The sequence below is a fragment of the Pteropus vampyrus genome, unplaced genomic scaffold (assembly GCF_000151845.1).
Source record: "Pteropus vampyrus isolate Shadow unplaced genomic scaffold, Pvam_2.0 Scaffold147, whole genome shotgun sequence".
Classification (NCBI taxonomy): domain Eukaryota; kingdom Metazoa; phylum Chordata; class Mammalia; order Chiroptera; family Pteropodidae; genus Pteropus; species Pteropus vampyrus.
Genome location: NW_011888928.1, coordinates 1,407,904 through 1,427,095, shown reverse-complemented (window position 1 = coordinate 1,427,095; position 19,192 = coordinate 1,407,904). Strand labels below are relative to the sequence as shown.

General features: G+C 52.4%; 1 protein-coding gene across 1 annotated transcript in view; it reads right to left on the bottom strand.

Moving 5' to 3' along the window:
* Window positions 1-575: 575 nt before the first annotated feature.
* The window catches only part of CDH22 (cadherin 22), a 62,450-nt gene continuing 43,833 nt past the window's right edge, over window positions 576-19,192 (bottom strand). Inside the window, exons 7-10 of the mRNA XM_011369302.1 lie at window positions 10,292-10,413; window positions 10,056-10,173; window positions 4,269-4,520; window positions 576-1,403 (exon numbers count right to left, since the gene is read on the bottom strand). Of these exons, the coding sequence (XP_011367604.1) occupies window positions 838-1,403; window positions 4,269-4,520; window positions 10,056-10,173; window positions 10,292-10,413 (1,058 nt within the window). The 3' untranslated portion in view covers window positions 576-837. The remainder of the gene's footprint in view (window positions 1,404-4,268; window positions 4,521-10,055; window positions 10,174-10,291; window positions 10,414-19,192) is intronic.

Sequence of the window (19,192 nt, the reverse complement as noted above, 5' to 3'; positions counted from 1 at the left end):
GTTGAGACCATTTCTGGAGATGTTGGGAAAATGGGGAGGGCAACTGAGGCAAGGGGGAGAGCTCAGACCTGGGATGCAGACACACAGGACTTCTAATAACGACAAAGACAGTAGTAGTATCAAAGGCTAACATTTATTGAACACCTACTATGTGCCAGGCCCTGTCCTAACCACTTGACCTCTGAACTCTTTTTTATCCTCACAGCTCTCCCAGGTAGATTCTGTTATTAGCCTCATTTGACCGATGAGGAAACTGAGGTCCAGAGAAGTGAGGTCACTTGCCCAAGGCCAGGCAGCTGGTAAATGCCAGAGGCTCCGCCACTCATTGGCTGGGTGTCCTTGGACAGGTCACAGCCACTTCTCTGGGTGGCTTTCTCCATCGATTACCTGCAGGGCCCCACCTCATGGTTTCTGTGACAACTAAGATGGTCTCTGTACAGTACCCCAGCACACAGTAGGTGCTTAGTGAACGAACAACCCTTCTTTCCTCTTAAGTCTTGGTGGGGGACACCTGGGTGGCACTTCGGCAGCGTCCTCCCCCCAGGTTTCCCCCCAAGCCCGGAATGAGCCACCTGCCCTTTCTAACCCCAGGTCCACGCAGTGCTGGTCTCGCTGCAGTTTTAAAGACATTGGTTATAGTTCCCCCACATTTGGGCAGGAAGTTGCACCCCCTTCCCCGTGGGGGAGCATTGGGGAGTCCACCCCCAACCAGTCCCCCTTCCCTCAGGCCGCCCTGGGAAGGTGGGAAAGGGCGTGAGCAGGGGAAATGCCTTGTCCTGGAGCCTAGTCGGGTCCTGGTTGGGGCCAGCAGCCGCGCCCCGACGGCAGGGCTGAGGGCTAGGAGGCTTGGGCCTCGTCGTCCGCGCGGTGGCCGGCGTAGAGCGCAGCCAGGGGCCGGAAGCGCGGGCCCCAGCTGCTGAGATAGGCGAAGTCCTGCTCGGAGCCCGAGGAGCCACTGTGCAGCGAGCTGAGCGAGGCGGCCGGCGAGTCCGCGCCCTCGAAGGCGTAGGTCTGGAAGGCGTCGTAGGGCGGCACCGTCAGGTCCCCGTCCGCCAGCGCCACCTTGCGGCTGATGAAGTCCCTGAACACCGAGAAGTCCGGCTCGGGGCTCGGCGGCCCCTGCGGGAGCGAGTGGCGCTCCGAGGGCAGGCGGGACGGCGGCGGGCTGTCCGGGCCCCCGGCCGGGCCCCCTCCCGGGCCCCCGTCTCCACCCCCGTCGCCGCTCTTGAGCTCGCCGAAGTCGTAGAGGCTCCGCAGCGCCGACATGTCGTAGGCCTCGGTGTCCTGTTCACCGCCACCTTCGTCGTTGTATTTGATAACGTTGTCCCGCATGTCCTCGTCCTCGTCCGAGCTCAGGTGGCTTTTGTGGTGGCGCCTGAGGGTGAGGATCAGCAGGACCAGCACTGCGTGGGAGACAGAAGGGGTGAGTGAGGGCCGGCTGGCCGGGGGCATGCCGCTCCGCCCCTCTTCCCCCTACCTAGCTGGCCCATCCTAAACGCTGGTGTAAATTTTCTATATTTCTGTGCATAAAAGACCTTTCTTACAGTCAGAACTGAACTAGTTATCTAGAGAGCTACCACCCCCATTGGGAGGTGTGCAAACTAGGGCCGGACTACAGAGGGCAGTGTTAAGAGATTTCGTGGGTGTTGCGGGCTGAACCCAACCTCGGAGGTCTCCATCTTCAACTCTATGAAGAGATGCACCCCTGAGGTCTCTAGCTGCTGGGGTTACACAAGGGGCGACTGAGGGCTGGGGGGAGGGAAAAATGTCCTTGACCCTGACCTCTCTCACCGTTGTCCTCCTCTGTCCACTCCAGAGGTTCTGAGCACTGTCTTAGTTCTTGGAGTCTCAGGTCAAGACATCTCCTGCAGGAGCCTTTCCCTGAGAGCTCCAGGCCAGGTTCAGTGCCATCACCTCCAAGGTCCCCTGGTGAGGGGCTCTTCCCCCTATCACACTGGTTCTCAAATCTCCGTCCCTGGACCGGCAGCATCAAGCATCTCCCGGAAACTTGTTAGAAATGTGAATTCTCGGGTTCAACCCTAGATCTACGGGTTTGAGAACTACTGCTCCATCACGGCACAGGCCCTGCTGTGTGAACATGTTAGGTTCCTCCCATCCAAAAACAGACACTCTATACCACCCTTGAGGACCTGGGGAATGCTCCCCGAGCTTGGTGCCTGGCATGCGGTGAGCACGTGAAGCATGCTTGTTGGATGAATGACTTCATGAAGAGTTGCATGGAAACTTGGGTGAATGAAAGGATGAGTGAATGAATGAATCATCTTGGCTTTCTTCACTTGGCTTTCAGCGCTCCACACTCTCTGCCTCCTCCCACTTCACTGATTACTCAGTCTTCCCGGCAGGCTGCTCCTCTCCTCTCGGACTCCTTAACATCAGATGTCCCGGGACTCAGTCCTTGGACCTTCGGCCAGACTCCCGCGCTTGGTGCTCTCCTTTTTGTCTCATTTATGGCTTTTAGATCCATGTAGAGGCTGACAACTCCCTTATCAAAACCTCCAGCCTGGACTCCTTCCCTGAATTCTAGATTGTACGTCCAATTTCCCACTCAACAAGTCCTCTGAGTTAACTAAGGGGATCTCGAACTTCACATGTCCAAATCTTTCCCTGGTTCTCACCCTCAGTCTCCCCTGTCTCAGTGATGGCAACCTCAACTCTCCAGTTACTCAGGGCTTTTAGTCTCTTTTGTTCATTATTGAGTCCCAGTGCCTGGCGCAGTTTAGCACGGAGGGAGACCTCGCTGGATGGATAAATAGGGAACTGTTGAATGAAGGAGAGGATTAAATGGATAGGTGGGTAGATGGATGGACAGATGTGTTTGGGTGCTATGCCAGGCCCTAGATTCTCCTTGCTGCTCCAAACAGCTCTGCTGGGCTGGTGGCCAGAGTCAGCTGCTAGGGCCATGGGGCAGGGTGCTGGCTCATGGCCTAACAAGGTGGCTCATGACAGGGAAGAGGGTGGGGGCCAGGGATAGGTCCGGAGGGAGGGAAGGTGTCAGGACAGAAGTGGGGAAGATGGATGGATGGTTTCTGGAGCCGGAGGAGGCCGGGAGCTGCGGAAGGGGATGCCCGTGAGAGCAGATGGTGGGGAGTGCAGGCGGCAGGCGACAGATGTGCCAGGCCCGATCAGCGATTCCGCCCATCACCTTTAGAGCACTGATGTGCACTTTCTTCGTTTGTGGGCAATTAGGCAGAAATTTGTTTGCACTGCCTCGGAAAATGAAACCGCTGTAAAGTGCACCCTGTGGAAAAAGGGTTTCTGAGCCATGGGCTGGGGAGGGGAGAGAAGAGGGGCTGGGGCCTCCCGGCTAGGAGAAGCCTGCCCAGGGCCTCTGTAGGCACCTGAGGAGGTGCAGCCTGGCCACAGGCAGGTCCTCGGGGGTGGGTAGCAGCTATGCCAGTGGTAGGCAGCGAGCAGTGGGGGGCAGTTGACATCTCCCGGGGAACTCAGCAAAGCCGGTATCTACAGTGTGGACCCCCCTTGAGTTTTCTAGCTCTGGCTGTTCTGTGAAGTCCAGTAGTCAGGAGTGAGGTAAGGCCTTTCTGCTGTGAGGGTGAGAGGAGGCATTACGGCTATTTGAACCCAGTTTGGTTCCTAGAACTTGACCTCTTCCTTAGGAACATTTTGGGGGTTCAATTGGCTGCTGGTAGAACTGATACCAAAGTAAATTTTGCCCCCCCAAATTCTTAAGATTTTGTCCTATAGCCCTAAGGTTTTACCTGCCCCCCCCTCCCCATTTAGATTCATAGCAGGTGGGGCAGTTAAAGGAGCAGAGAGCACAGGGAGAGAAGACCTGATTCTAGGTCAGAAGACTTGTGTCCCCTTATGCGAACCACTTGACCTCAGGTTCCTCATCTGAAAAACGGGGACGATACACCTGGCTGAGTGGTTGTGAGGTTCGTAAGAGCCCTTTATACTAAAAGTCTTAAATAGAGAACGAAATAGGACAATGAGAGAATTTTAAAAATATGTTTGGTTTTTAAAAATTAGGGAGAGTTTGGGCTGTGTAGAAGGTGGGCCAGAGTGACTTAGTCTCAGGTGGGGGCTGACATGGTCCGGAGTCCCTGGTGGGGCTGATCTGTACTTAGAAGACTTTTCATAGGAGCCGCATGTTAGAGCTTGGAGTCATTCGGGCCAGCTTTTCCTTGTACAGAGAGGGAAACTGAGGCCCCACGGGGACTACTAAGAAAGGAAATCCAAGACCCAGGATGGGGGCCCACTGGGCAGCGGGTGGCTCTCGGAGGACTCACCGACCAGAATGAGGACACAGACCAAGAGGGCGATGAGGGCGCCAGGGCTGAGGGAGGCGGCCATGACAAAGGCTGTGGTGTTGCAGGACTGGATGGTGCCCGAGCTGTCGCAGCCGCAGATGCGGATGGTGAGGGTGCCCGTGCTGCTCAGTGTGGGCGGCCCGCTGTCCACCACCAGGATGGGCAGGAAGAACACGTCCTGCTCCTGCCGGTTGAAGCCCAGGTGCTGTGTGTGCACTGCGGCCGTGTTGTCTGCTCCGGAAAAAGGGAGTAGCATGTGACTTGGAGTCCAGAGAGCGGCATGTGATGCCCCTGTCCCAGCCACCTCCTGATTCCACCTCGGGATTTGCCTCCCGACGACCCAAGCAACTGCCTCCCAACTGACCCGTGGATATATTCCTGATCTCCTAAAATTATGTTACCAGCTGTCCCCAAATTCTGCCCTCAGCTGCCTGAAGATCCTGTTCTCAGCCATATAGCCCACAGTTCTGTCCTTAGCTGTCCCTAGATTCTATTCCTAGCTGTCTCAAGATTCTGTTTTCCAATTCAAGCTATTCCAAGATTTTGTCCCCAGCTGTGCCAAGGTCCTGTCTCTGGCTATGTCACTTTTTTTTTTTTTTTTTTACCTTAGGTTTGGTTTCTGGAGATTTATTTTGTCCCTTTGAATGGCCCATATTTATCTTTTTTTTTTTTTTTTTTTTTTTGCCCTTTGTCTCAACGGCCAGTTTTTGTTCCAGATTCCACCCCAGCTGTCCAATGCATCCTGACCCTGGGGTCTTGTGGTCCTTGGGTTATGGCTTTCTGGGCCCTGACAAGTTCTGGGTCATCAGAGAAGACTGGGAACTCTGGCTGGCAACAGTGAGCTAACGGAAGTCACACTCATTGCTCCGCTGTTACTTGTTTTTGGGAACGCAAGGCAGGACTTGGGGGGTGGGTGTCTGGTCTTGGAGCACATGGTGTCCACTTTCCTTGGACTTTCTGTCTCCTCTGCATCTCTCCTGTATGGGTCAGGCCATCCCTGAGCCTCATTTCGATGGCTGCCCACATGGTGGTACAGAAGCACTACAGCCCAGGTGGCCACTGTCCCCCCGCCCTTCATAGCCAACTCCTCAAGAAGAGGCCCGGCCTTTCTGAGTCCTTTTCCCTCTCCTCAAAGTCTTCTGGCTGGTCTCTCCGACCACAGTCTTTGGCGGCCTAGGCCCCTTCCCCAGCTTTGTGGCCCCAGGTAACCCACCCTCTTTCCTGCAGCCCCCGTTCCAGGGCCCCTGTCCTAGTCTTCCTCATCATGACACAATGCAGGAAAAAGAGACCTTGGCGGGCTGACTTGTGACCTTGAGCACATTTGGGAAGTGGACTAGAGGTCCAGCTGAAACAGGATTGGTCATGAGTTGAAGCTCATGAGATAGGCACGTGAGGGTTCATCATATTATTCTATCTACTTTTATACCCATTTGAAAATTTCCATAAACATGTTAAAAATAATGCCGAGTCAACAATTTACTGGCTTGGGAAATTTACTTAGCTTCTATGGACATCGGTTTCCTAATCTGTAACTGAGGAAAACAGTATCACGTTGGTGTGAGGATTCAATGGTAAAATTCATGCATAATCCTGAGAATAGTTCCCAGCACATAGAAATTCATAATAAATGCTGCTTTTTCTTTTTTCATGTTCCTGGTACTGCACTATATGCCCACTCTGTCTAGGCTGCTCTGCCTTTACTCACCAAGTTCCTGCTATCTGAAACACCCTCTCTCCACCTTCTTGCCTGGGCAAATTCCTCATCCGTCATGCTCCAGCTAAATGTCACCTCTTTTCTGTGGCCTCCTTTCTCTGCTTCCCTGGGAAGGAAGGATTTATGGCTCTCCTCTCCCTGCTTTGACTACGCAGGTGCCATGCACATTTCTGTTACAGTGCTTGTCACGCTGTGTTACATCAGAGCATGCCTGTCTCTTGCCTGGCACCGAGCCAGGCTTGAAGAATGACACTTGAATGAACCACGACTTTGGGGGTAACTGGTGGTCCTGGGTTAGTTCCTCAAGCTTTGGCTTGGACTCTAGCCTTCCTGTCAAAGATCGCGTCAATCCCAGCTGTGAAAATATCTGCCTTCCCCTGAGAAAAGCAGAAAGGGGGAATGGTGGGAGTTCTTTGCATGTACTACATGCTTTCTAAGCATCAAGGACTGCGTGGGTACTTAAATACATAGCAATGTTTAATTTTCACAACCAAGAGTTGTAACATTATCTGCATTTTATGTCTGGAAGTTGAGGCTCAGAGAGAAGTGACTTGTCTGAATCTATCCAGTAAATTGTTGGCATAGCTACCTTTTCCATCCGCCTGTCAAATCATCTATCCATCTATCCGTCCTGTACCCACACATACATCCGTCTACCCAACCATCCATCCATTCACCCATCTGTCCATCTTTCCATCCTTCCATCCAATAAATCTTTATTGAGCAACAATTATGTACTAGGCACCATGCTAGTCACTGGGGGAAAACAATGGAGAGCTAAACCAATAGTCCTGGATGTGAGCTTATATCTGAGACAATGTTAATCAAATAGACCCATGATTTAGTCGACAATCACAAACCCCGGTGAGTGGTAAATAGAAAACATACAGGAAGAGCACCTAACAGAGGACTTGACCCAGTCTGGAAGGTCAGGGAGGGCTTCTTGGAAGAAGTGATATTGCTGAGCTCTGAATGGTTAGTTCAAAGAGAGGAAACAGCCCATGCAAAGGCCTTGAGCTTGGAAGAAACGAAATACACTCAAGGAACCCAAAGCAATTCTTTGTGGCTAGAAGGATGAGGGTGATGGCTAATGTGAGTCAAGATAAAGCTGGAGGGAGAGGCCGGGGCTCATCATGGAAAGTCTTAGAGGCCATGGTAAAGAATTTACCATGGGTTATTTTCTTAAAAGCAATGGGAGGCTGCTGATTGGTGGGTTTTAAGCAAAGAAGTGACCTAGTGACATATTCATTCATTCAGCAGCAAATTCTAATTGGGCACCCTTTATGTGTCAAGTCTATTGTAGTCCCTGAGTATATAGTAATGAATAAGACAGACAGGGTCCCTGCCCTTGCTGAACCTATATTCCAGGAAAGGAAGCTTCTAATGTAAAAGACAAGAGTGGACATGGAAGAGTAGTTAGGGAGCTATTGTGTGTTTTGGGTGTGAGATAATAGCAATAGTAAAGGCACAGAGAATAAAACAGATTTGAAAAATGAGTGGCTGGCTCTGGCTCAGCCTCAAATTCCTAGGCAAGAACGGAGAGGAGAGGAATGTTTGTTTCCCAGGGTTGCTGTCTTTGGCCTTGGAGCCATATGTTTTAAGAGCTCTGGTCTCTGCCACTCTTTCACACCCTAAGAGGGAATCCCTAGGCATCATCCCTGAACCCCTGAGCTGTCCTCCCAGGCAGTGTCTGGCTTCAGTTGGGGAAGCCACTGGCTACCCCAGACCCCTACCCCAACCTTCTAGGTGGGCTCTGCGCCCAGCACTGCATCCATCCATCTGGCCTGACATATATCAGTGTCAATCCCTGGCTGCAAAAGCAATATTTATAAATCAGGTTTCCAAACTGGCTACAAATTTGTACAAAGAAACAGATGGGTTGGGGTAGCCGTTCGTCACCTAGGATATTTATATGGTGAGGGAGAGGGGGCTTGGCACAGTGTGGGAAGAGGCTGGGACACTGGAGCAGGAGACCTTTCATGGCTGCTGTCACTCTCGCTCCTAAGGCTCATGCCATGTGGTCCTACTGCATAGCAGCTTTGCTGGCCTCTGGTCAAAGAGAGGCATTTGGGGCAGAGAACCTCAGGCCCCTTGGGTTGGAAAGACTTACGAATCAGGCAAGGTCACGCCAGGGTTATTTGTGTCTTCTGGGGCCAGCTCAGGACACCACTGGAATAATGAGTAGGCAGGACAGGTGGTACCGATTGTTAAAATATTGAAATAGTTCCAAAAAGGTTCAAGTAGGTTCTGAGCCCCTCAAGTCTTTCCCTGCTGCCTTAGCCTTTTCCCCAGGCACCTCCTAAACTTTGACACGATCGAGCCACTAGGAGTTAAAGCCTGGCACTGCAGGGGCTCCAGGGTCCTGCTCCAAGCTATTTATGGCCAGTGTCCTTTCTGATTGGTTATCTGAACTGCACTAGGTGTTCAATATTTTTAATATGACTCCTAGAAATACAGATGGCTCCGGCTTCAGAGGCCATGGAGGTCTCTCCCTTTGGAGGAGAGGGGTGTAGAGGTCTTGGGGGTTGATTCCAGACCTGCACCAGAGTCAAAAGGAACCAGAAAGGTCTGGCCCCCGGCACTGCATCTGCTCCTAGTCCCGTCACTCACTCACTCCAACCACACAGGTCTCCTGCTCCTTGAGCATCCTGGGACTGCTCTCACCTTGGGGGCTCCGCACTTGCTGTCTGTCCACCTGGATCATTCTTTGTCCAGTTATCTGCATGGCTCACTCCCTCATTTCCTTTCGATCCCTGCTCACTATGAATTCTTTCGGGTGGCCTTCCCAGACCGCCTTATTTAAAATAGCTTCTACTGTCATCCTGATTTATTTTCTCCTGTTTTGTTTAAGACACTTTATTGAACACCTACTGTGTGCCAGACACTGCTCTAGGCACCCAGGGTCCAGCACTGAATAAAACAAAGTCCAGACTCTTATGACTATTGCATTATTCCTCCCCTCACCCCCTAGGCACTTACCGTCCCCAACATATTGTTTATTTGTTTCATTTCTTTCTCCCTTCACTAGAATGTAAACTCCAGAGGGCAGGGATTTTGTCTTGTTTGCCACTGTGCCTGACATGTGGGCACTGTGTTTCAATAAATGCTCAGTAAATAATTGCCGAACGAAGGAAATAACATGTCGTAGTTACTAACAATATACCTCATTAGCCCTCATCTTACTGAGGCCACACAGCCACCTGAGGTGGCTGGCATTTTCAGCCTCATTTTACAGATGATGAAACAGGCTTAGAGAGGTGCAGACCTTGCCAGAGTTGCAAAGAGAGCAGTGAAGTGAACCTGGACTGGGACCCAGGTCCCTCACATCTTCCTCCCACCCCACTGCCCCGACTCCCGGTTCCCCAGTCTATTCCTCGAAGGTTCAGACTTCAGGTTCTTGGGGAACTTGCTGGGGTGTGTCTCACAGGGGATCAGTTCAGGCTGGGTGGGGCAGTTTCCTTTCAAGGTAGAGCTAAGGCAGGAAGCACACTGGGTCTGAGACAGGTGTGGGTTTGAATCTCAGCCTCACCACTGACTCCCTATAGGACTCTGGGCAGGTCTCTTATCTCTCAGAGTCTCAGTTTCATGACCCGCAAAACGGGGGTTGGAGTAAGAAAACCACCTCCCAGGGTGGCCGTCAGGATGCAGAGCAAGGGAGTGGGGTAAAGTATTTATTAAACTGAAGGGCGGGAATGTGCGCATGTGGCTTATTTCAGCCTTCGCTTAGACCAGGGGCTCTCTCCACCCTGGACTCTGGTCCACTCGCTCCTCGTGGATTGCCTCTCTGTATGTTTCCACCTACCAGTCTCTACCCTTGAGATGCCCCATCTCCACTCTGCCAACCCACAACCTGCTCGTTCTTCAGCGTTTGGCCAGCGGGCTGAGTAACAGTTCCAGGTTGGCCCGGACTTTCTCTGTGATGTTGGACTGAACGCTGGCCTCCTGGGCCTCTGGATGCCTCAGTCTCACCATCTGTAATGTGGGGAAAAGGTGGGAAGCCTAGGCCCCTCCCTCCAGGCACCCTAAAATTTGGGGGTTCAGAGAGAACTCACCTTGGATGTCAAGCAGAGAGAAATGGGGGTTGCTGGGAGCTTCAGGCACCAGACGGAAATAGAAGCGGTGCCCACCCTGGGGCTCGTCTCTGTCCACCACGCTGATAGTCTGGATGAGCTGAAGGTTGAGGAGGGGGCAGGGGACTGATGTGAGGCCAAGCCCCCTCTGGGCCTGGGTAGAGGGTACCCTGGTCAGTCCCGGCAGCAACCCGAAGTCCCCAGCCCCTTGGTGGTACCTGGCCTGGCTTGGCGTCCTCACACACGGCCGCCTCGTAGGGTGTGGCCAGTTCCGGGGGATTGTCATTCACATCCAGGATTCGGATCCTTAGGGATGCCCGGGAGAGCTGGGCATGATTGTCTGTAACAAGAGCACAAGGGGAGGGTGAGAGGCATCAGGTGTGAGACAACCCCCCACCTGCTGGTGGACAAGATCAGGCAACGGGTCACGCTGAGAGATGTGTGGGTGGATCAGTAGTACCAGGACCAGGAGTGAGGACATCTGGCATCAGTGGGTTATCATCACCATCACCGTCTCCACCGCCATTAGCATGGGCACCACTGGCATCATCACCCAACCTTCACCACCCTAATCACCAATACCACCCATCGCCATCACCAATAATACCATCACCATCGACCGCCACCATCATCATCACCATTACGATCACCCCTGCCACCAGTAGCGTTCTCATGGCCACCTCCACCAGCGCAGCCACAGTACCACCGTCAGCATCCTCACCACTACCACTATCACTCATGCCGGCACGACACCTCTGTCACCATCACGATGAGATCATCACCGTCACTACCATCACCATTAGCTGTATCACCACCGCCATCGCCACCGCCCTGTCCACTACGACCACCTTCACGATCTCTCCCGTCATCACAAACACTGAGCCCATCACATCACCGCCTCCGCTCCCGCCTCTGACAAAAGCTGTCGTCACCATTGCCAGCTCCATCCCATCATCACAGAGTACATAGAATGGACCTGGGGCATCCACGCCTGTTACTTCAGGTATCCTTGTAGCAACCCTATGGTTTGGTACAATTTATATCCCCATATTGCAGAAGAGAAATGAAAACGTGGGAAAGTTTAAAGACTTGGTCAGCTGGCAACTGAACTCCCAAACTTCTGTTCTTTCAAGACTTGATCCTGAGAGGGCAAGACAAGTCCACTGGAGGTGGGTCTTGGCCTGGGGTCCTCAGGAAAACCATAACGTCCCCCACCCCTCTAACTGTGATGCCTTTGAGGCCAAGGTCTCTGTTATATTACTCCTTGGGTTCCCAGAATTGTGGAAAATGGCACAGAGTAGGTTCTAACACATTTGTTTAATGAATGAATGAATGAAGCCTGGAAGATTTAGGTGGAAAGAGGCTTGAATCCCAGGCCTGGCTCCGTCCTTGACCCAGTGCTTGACCGTGGGTAAGACCCTTCCCTCTCTGATTTCAGCTTCCACACCCGGAAAATGAATAGAGCATAGTGATTAAGAGCAAGAACTCTGGAGCCACGTGGTTCTGTCCCAACTCTGTCACTTAGTTTTGTGTGATCCATGCCAACTCGCTTGTCTTCTCTGTGGCTCAGTTTCCTTCCCAGCAAAATGAGATTACTAGCAATGGGTTGGTTAGCAGGACAGATTGAGTTAATATCTGTAAAGTCTCTAAAACACACAGCAATTGCTACATAAGGACTTATTGAATAAAAAAAACACCCTCGAAGGGGCTGTTCAGCAGTGACATCAAGTGACTGGGATACTGGGACACCTCATCTCAGCCTGTCCTCTCTGAGCAGCACCCCAAATGTTGGCCCTTTCTAGCCTCACCGCCCAGACCTCTGAATGCCCATTGGTGTCCTGTCCTCGGCTGTCTTAGCCATGAGTTCATTACTGACGTGCTCCTCCCCCCGGTGACTTCAAGGATATCCCTGGGGAGAGGAAACTACCCCTTTGCCCGGTAGTGACTCGATGGCTGGGTCTCTGGCCTCGCTGGCAGGGAGCTCCTTGGGGGATAACCTGGAAGCTTCCAGGCAGCCAGGAACCCCATGAGTTTGGGGGAGGCTAGGGCTGGTCTTCTGCCTCATCCTCTGAACTCAGGGTCTGCTGGGTGCCGACTGCAGCTGCTCGTGCGTCTTGATAGAAATGGAGACTAAAAGGCAGGTGCAGCCACCTCCTGAGGTGTCTGGGAAAGGACTGTGTGTGTGTGTGTGTGTGTGTGTGTGTGTGTGTGTGTGTGTGTGTGTTTAATTAACTCAGACTCTGACCCCTCTCCGGAGCTCCCCTTAGCCAGGGGCACCTTATCTCCTCAGCTCACCCAGATCCGCTGCTTCAGTGATTAGAGGGGGTTTTTCCGAGGGCGAGAGATGGAGTCGTGACTGGGAATGCCGGGTGAGTTGTTATTTTTAAGAGTGTGTTGCTGGAGAACTTAAACAGACAGACGGTGGGGAGGGTGAGGGCTGCTGCCGGGAACAGCCACCTCTCTCTCTGCTGAGTCAGAGGGAGGGTAAGGGGGTGGCCAGGGCCTGGGTGCCCTTCCTGAGACCCCTCCCTTGACATGGGGGTGGTGCAGGGGCTGGAGGCAGAGACAGGGTTCCGTGGGCCACGCAGAAGGAAGGCCTCAGAGCAGGACACGCCCCTCCCTCACTGTCTCCACCGCCATTAGCACAGGATTCACCCTGCTGGAAGGCTGGATCCACTGCCAGTGAGACCCCATTATGGCAGCACTTCTTTGGGTTCTGCTGGGCCTCTTCTTCTCTGCTTTTTTTTTTTTTCAAAGTCTCGCTTTATTGAGATATAATTGACATATAACTTGGTGTTACTTTAAGGTGTAGAATGGGATGATCTGATACCTGTATACATTGTGAAATGTTTACCACAGTAAAAGTCAGTTAACGCATCCTTCACCTCACATAATTACCGTTTTGTTGTCCTTCCTTTTTTTTTTTTTTTTAATGTCACAAGTCACCTCTTGGGAAAACCTTGAACTCTTTGGCATGAATCAGGTGGGGCACCGAAGAGGTGAGCCTCTACCTTGCCAAAGTCGCCACCTGCAAAGCTTACCCTAGGGACCCCCGAAATTGGGGCTGTCCTGGAACTCCCAGAGTTCGTGGGCCAACCCAAAGTCAGGATCCAGTGCCCTTGACATTGCAGCAGTCTCCAGCCTGGTTGCATACTAGAAGCACCTGGAAAACCTTTAAAACACACCAGTGCCCAAGGCTTGGTCATTGATGTTTTTTAAACAGCTCCACGAATCTAATGTGTAAGAAGGGTTGCCAGCCACTGCCTTGGGTGACTGGCAGGTGGCGGAATCTGAATGACTTTCTCCAAACCCCTCCTGACCACAGTAAGCACCATTTGTAAGAATCGATAATAATAATTCACACTTTTACCACCTTAAATGTTTCTGATATAAAACAAAGAATTCATCCATTAATTATCCTTCACCTCTGTGCAGGACTTCCCAGTCTATAACAAGCTTTCTTATCTATGACCCCATTCGATCCTCAAGGCAGTCTGGAAAGGAGGTCTTGTGAAACCCATTTTGTAGACGAGAAAACCGAGGCCCAGACAGGAGCAGGAATTTGCTCAAAGCCACAGGCCAGTCAAGGGTAGAGCTCGGTTGGGCCCTAGGTTTCCTGTGTCCAAGTCCGGTGCTTGGTTTAGATACAAGGCCGGCGGGCCCTCTAGCTGTCTGGATATTTGTCCGTCCAGCGGTGACTACTGCTCGGACCTGGGCGCACGCTGACCTCACCCAATACCCGGCAGCAGGTGTCCTCTCTCCAGGGGCCAGATCCCCCACGGGTCCCACCCCTCCTCTTGGCATCTCAGTTCAGCTGACTGACATGCAAATTAGTTTAATTATTTCTTCTTCTAAAATAAATTATATTTTGCAGTAGCTGCAATATGTTGTGTCAGGCAAAATTACATTCAATATTTTTAAACTAATTGATGCAGCCTTGAGGAAGGCTGATTGACAGCCCAGAGCTGAGCAGGCCTGCAGCCTTAACGGATTCCTAAATTAAAATTAAACGTGCTTCGGCCCGGTGCTTCTTCCCTGAGCTGGCTCGCCATTAATCTGGGAGGTGGCAGGTGAGGCCCTGGGGGGCCGATGGGCCAAGGGAAAAGTTCATTGGCTGCCTCAGGAGGAGACTGGACTTGGGGCAGGAGAATGGTTGTGCAGTGTGGGCAGATCTCTTACCTTCTTTGGGCCCCAGCGTCCCTTACATATAATGGATTGGGGGGTTGGACCGAGGAATTTGGAGCTGAGACTTCTGGTTTTTGCTGACGAGTATGGATTGAGCACCTCCTTTGTACCAAGGACACAACATTGAACAAGACCAACATGGTCTCTCAGTCTAGTGGCAGGGATAAACATTACTCCAGACTGTGATAAGAACTCAGAGATAAAAGTTCAGGAGCTGTGAGAGCAGGCAGCAGGGGACCCTGCCCTGGTGGGGTGCTGGGGTATTTTCTCTAGGTGAGTTTTAGGCTGAGGTCCAACTAGGAAGTAAAGGAGGTACCATGAAAACCATTGTTAAACCGATTAGATGAAGGGGATGGGAGGGAGAGAGTGCCCCAGGGAGCATGTGCAAAGGCCCTGTGGTGAAGGGAGGTGTGGATAATGACTCTAGATCTCTTCCAAGGAGCACCCCATCCCCTGGCAGTTACTCACCTAGCAACTGAACCAAACTGAGCTTGGAGGACTGAGGGGAGATGGGACGTGGCCTGGTGACTCTGTGGGGGCACTGCTAGGAGGGTGCTCCTTCCCAGAAGAACACCAGCCAGCATATACTGAGCACCTGCCATGGGTCAGCATCTGTGCCGCCCACATCATCCTGTCAACGATTGTGGGAGGAACGAACTAGTATTATTGCTGTTTCATTGATGAGAAAACCAGCACAGAGAGGAAAAGAACTTGCCCAAGTTCTCAAAGGGAAAATCAATGGAGCCAGAACTTTAACCTGGGTCTAGTTCCAAAGGGAGACTTTCCAACCACCAGATGGTATTGACTTTCTTACCATCTTTAGCTGGCAGAGTCCTACTTGCCCTCCAGGTCCCAAATGAATGTCTCTGCCTCCACCTGGAAGCTTTCCTGGACTGCCTCAGTCCTGGGCAATCAGAGTATAAAGTCTTGCATGCCCGCAAGGCCCCGTCGGCTCTTCCTGTCACCACCTTTCTGGTCTCATCCCTCAGCCCTCTCTCCCTTTAGCTCTGCTCCAAGTCTGTTCCTTCCCCTCCTTCAGTTCTTTGCCCAAATATTTTCCCAGAGGGCCCTCCCTTATTTAAATGTGCCCCTCGCCATCCCACCAGACACCCCTTTCCTGCTATTTCTCTCGGTAGCCCTTATCCAACATCCCCTGTGATTTTACTTGCCTAACGTGTTCTCATCCGTCTCCCCTATTAGAAAGTAAGCAGAATTGTTGTCTATTTTGTTTACTGCTGTATCCCTAGCACCCATGTGTCTGGCGCACAGTAGGTGCTTAACAAAGGGTGTTGAATAAATGGATTTCATTGTCTGTGACATCCCTGACTATGCTGGGATGCTGGGGAGGTGACAGGGAGAGACCGAGACCTTCTCGGATGGGCTAATTCTGTGAGGGTCGTTCCCCCTCCAGGATCCCTCCATCTCAGAAGTGGTCTGGCCATGACTGTTCCTGCCCCCCTCTCTGGACTAAGGTTTTCTCATCAGTAAAACAAATGGAGTTGGACTTGGAAGTTCTCCTTGGCTGTCACAGAAAGAGAGAGAAGCTCAGAGAGAGAGAGAGAGACGTGAGGTTTCGAGAGTGGGAGTGGGAAGGAGAGTGGGAAGTGGGGAGAGGGAGGGAGGGAGACAGGGAGGGGGCGGCTGGAAGGTGCCTCTTTCCCACTCACTTGCTGTGGTAGGGGGTAGGAGCAGAACCCGGACCCCTTTCTCCACCAGCTCCTCAGCCCCTCCTCCTCCCAAGGGAATTAAATTGCATCTGAACACCAGGCTCTGATTAGAGCTGGCCAGCTGAGCAGGAAGATTTATCATCCCAATTACCAGCCAGCCAAGACAGGACAGTGAGGGGAGCTGGCTGAGCAGGTGGGGGTGCTCCAGCCGAGGGGCTGTCAGGGCTGTCAGGAGTGGCCTCCTTGCCCTTCCTGCCCTGTCCCTGCTCACCTCCCATGGAAGCGAGAGTTTCAGGTGCTTCTCTGTCCCTTGTATCATGTGTTTGGCCTCCACGTGGAGATTGAAGGCTTTGACCTCCAGAGGGTTGGGGAGGACTTCCGGGTGAAGTAGGGACTCTGGAATGGGGAGGGGGGTGTGGGACAAGGTTTTCTTCCCTAGAGCTGAGCTGGGCCTGATGTTCTGGGCTGTCCTATGGAGTCTCTACAGATGTCACAAAACCTTTGCTCTTGTCGGCATCCGTTGGGTGGCACGGGATCCCGGGAGTTACTCAGCCCAAGTGGAGCCCAGGCCTGAGTTACATACCTCTGGTGACAAGAAGTTTACTGTCTCTCAGAGTGGCCCCCTTTATGCAGGATCGTGTCAAACTTCTCCCCCACACTCGGCCTCTCTGGAGCTTCCTCCCACTGTCCCAGCCCTGCCCTGGCGGCCCCAGCATGCATCTAAGCCTGGGTCTTCCTGACAGCTTCTCGTCTGTTCTCCTGCTCCAGACCGGCCCCCTTCTGTCTGCCCTCCCCTATCAGCCTGAGGGGACCACACATCTGACCATGTCACTCTTCTGCTCAACGACTTCCATTTGCTCCCCGTCATTTCCGGGAGATGTCCGGCTCCTCACAGGACATCCTGAGAACTTCCGCATGCCCACCTCATCTTGCCTGCTCTGTCTTCCAGCCCCAGCCTCTGGATACGCGGCACCTATCTGTCGTCGGAATGGGCAGTGGACTCTGCCAGAGCCTCCAGGCCTTTGCACTCACTGGTTGTTCTGCTGGGAACACTCAAATCCCCTTTCAAAGGCTTCCTCAGCCTTGGAGACCCAAGTCAGATGTCCCGTCCTCTGGGAAAGCCTTCCTGCCTTCTTCCCTTCTGGCTGGGAAGACCCTCCATGCTCCTCCCAGTGCCCACTGCCCCCTTACTTCCACTCGTTGATGTGTGTCTCTCCTGCCCACCTGTGAGCTCCCAAGGTCAGTGGCCTCGTATTACCAAATCCTAGTGCCCAGCCAGGGCCAGGTGGGTGACAGAGGCCATCAGGAACACTGGCTGAGAACAGACATGGGGGTGTTGTCCCTGGAAGAAACTGAGCACTCTCTGCCACTCAAACCCCACTGCAGCCCCACACCCACTCCCTGCTCCTTCCTCCAGCCTCCTCAGATCCCTCTAAGGAACACTGGATGGGGTGTCAGAAAGCCACCTCGTTGGTGGATTTGGGCAAGTTGCTTTCCTTCCTGAGGCTCCGTTTCCTCAGCGATGAAGTGGAGGTGGGTGGTGCTGCAGCCCATCATGTCAAACGTCCCCTCTCCCCTCAGATTCTTTCTCTGGCTATAAATAGCAACTATCGTGTGCCAGTTACCGTGCTAAGCACCTAACGTGAGTGATTTCTAATGTACATGACATGAGATGTTTTATATAAAACACTCAGCATGATAGAAAGCATTCAGTATGATGTCTGGCATATTGTAAGCTTCAAATAAATAGAAACTGCTATTTTTAATAGTTATTATCCTTCTAGTCCTTCAATATAGTACCATTTTATAGATGAGAAAACGAAGGCGACAAGAAGGAATCATGCAGCTAGAACCAAGTCTCCGTCATGCCACCCTCCGTCCGAACTGGTGGGCAAGCCTGTTTAGCCATTCATTCAGGAAGACAGATTAACTAATTACTCTCACAAATGTGCACAGGAATCCTAACTCGTGCTCTGTGCTACGAAGGAAAAATCAGGGTGCTGTAAGACATGACGTGGCCTGGGGTGACCCGGATGGGGAAGCGTCTAGCTAATCTGGTTAATACTTGGCTGTCCCGGGCAGCTGGATACCACCCCTCCGGATCAGCTTAGGGCCTGACCGCCCTGGAGGAGGGGGCCAGATAGCAGCCCCCTGGCACCCCCCACTCAGCGCTGGCTTTCCAAGTCCCCCCTGCCCCACCCCGTCTCTTTGAAGACTGTCCCTTTACAACTGCCCTTTCCACCGAAGGATTCAGACACAAATTGTACTTTAAATTCAATATCGGTCATTAATATTTCATGATTACAAAACGTTAAAGATAATGTCAGGGAAGGAGCGTCTGCATGGGCAGAATGGATGACTCAGAAGTTCGGGGAGAGGGGAGCTGGCATACTAAGTGGTGTGGGAGTCGCGAGGTAATCCAGCAGGACAGGCCGCGGCTCCCGGGTGAGTGTAGCTCTCTGTGATGGGCTCGCAGAACTCCGCTGCTGTGTATAAATATTTCCCCTCTGATTCTTGTCACCTTATGTTTGTTATACCCGGAGCAGGTGGGGCCTCAGTGACCCTGTGAGCATCCCCTGCTTCTGAGGCAGCCAGATGGATGATTTAGCCCGAGGGCACGGATGGGCAGACCCATTGGCTTCGCACTTGGGGCTCAGGCTGGCTTCCGGGAGGTGAGACGTCTGGGGTGGAATCCTAGCCCCACATGGACTTGCTCTGTGACCTTGAGGCCACTGTTCTTCCTCCCTGAACCTCTTTCCTCATCTGTAAAGCAGGGATAATAATTTTGTCCTTGTCTCTTGGAGATAGTGAGAGGCTGGAGTGGGTGGATTATTGGTGACACTCCTGGCTTCATGCCTGGCACCAAGGAATTATGACTTGAGGGGCATCTGGCTGAGAGCTGGGCTCTGGAGTCAGACAGGCTGGGGCTGGGAATTTGGACATATGACTTTCCCCAACCCTCATCCACCAGTAGGGGATAACCGCTGACTGACACCTCAGGTGGGAAGATTTAATGAGCACATCACTGTAGAATGCCTGGCCCACAGTCGGTGCGTAAGTCAAGTGCACAGAGTCGAGATCAATAGACACCACTAACTGAGCACTTATTAAGTACTATGCTAAATTCTTTCTATGAATTTTCCTACTTAATCCTCCCACAGATATTGTGAAGTAGCAACCATTCATTTCCTGTCGATTACTATGCCAGTTAGGGTTGGGCAGAGGTTGTGGAATGCAGCTCATAGAGGGCAGGTCTCTAGCCTAGTG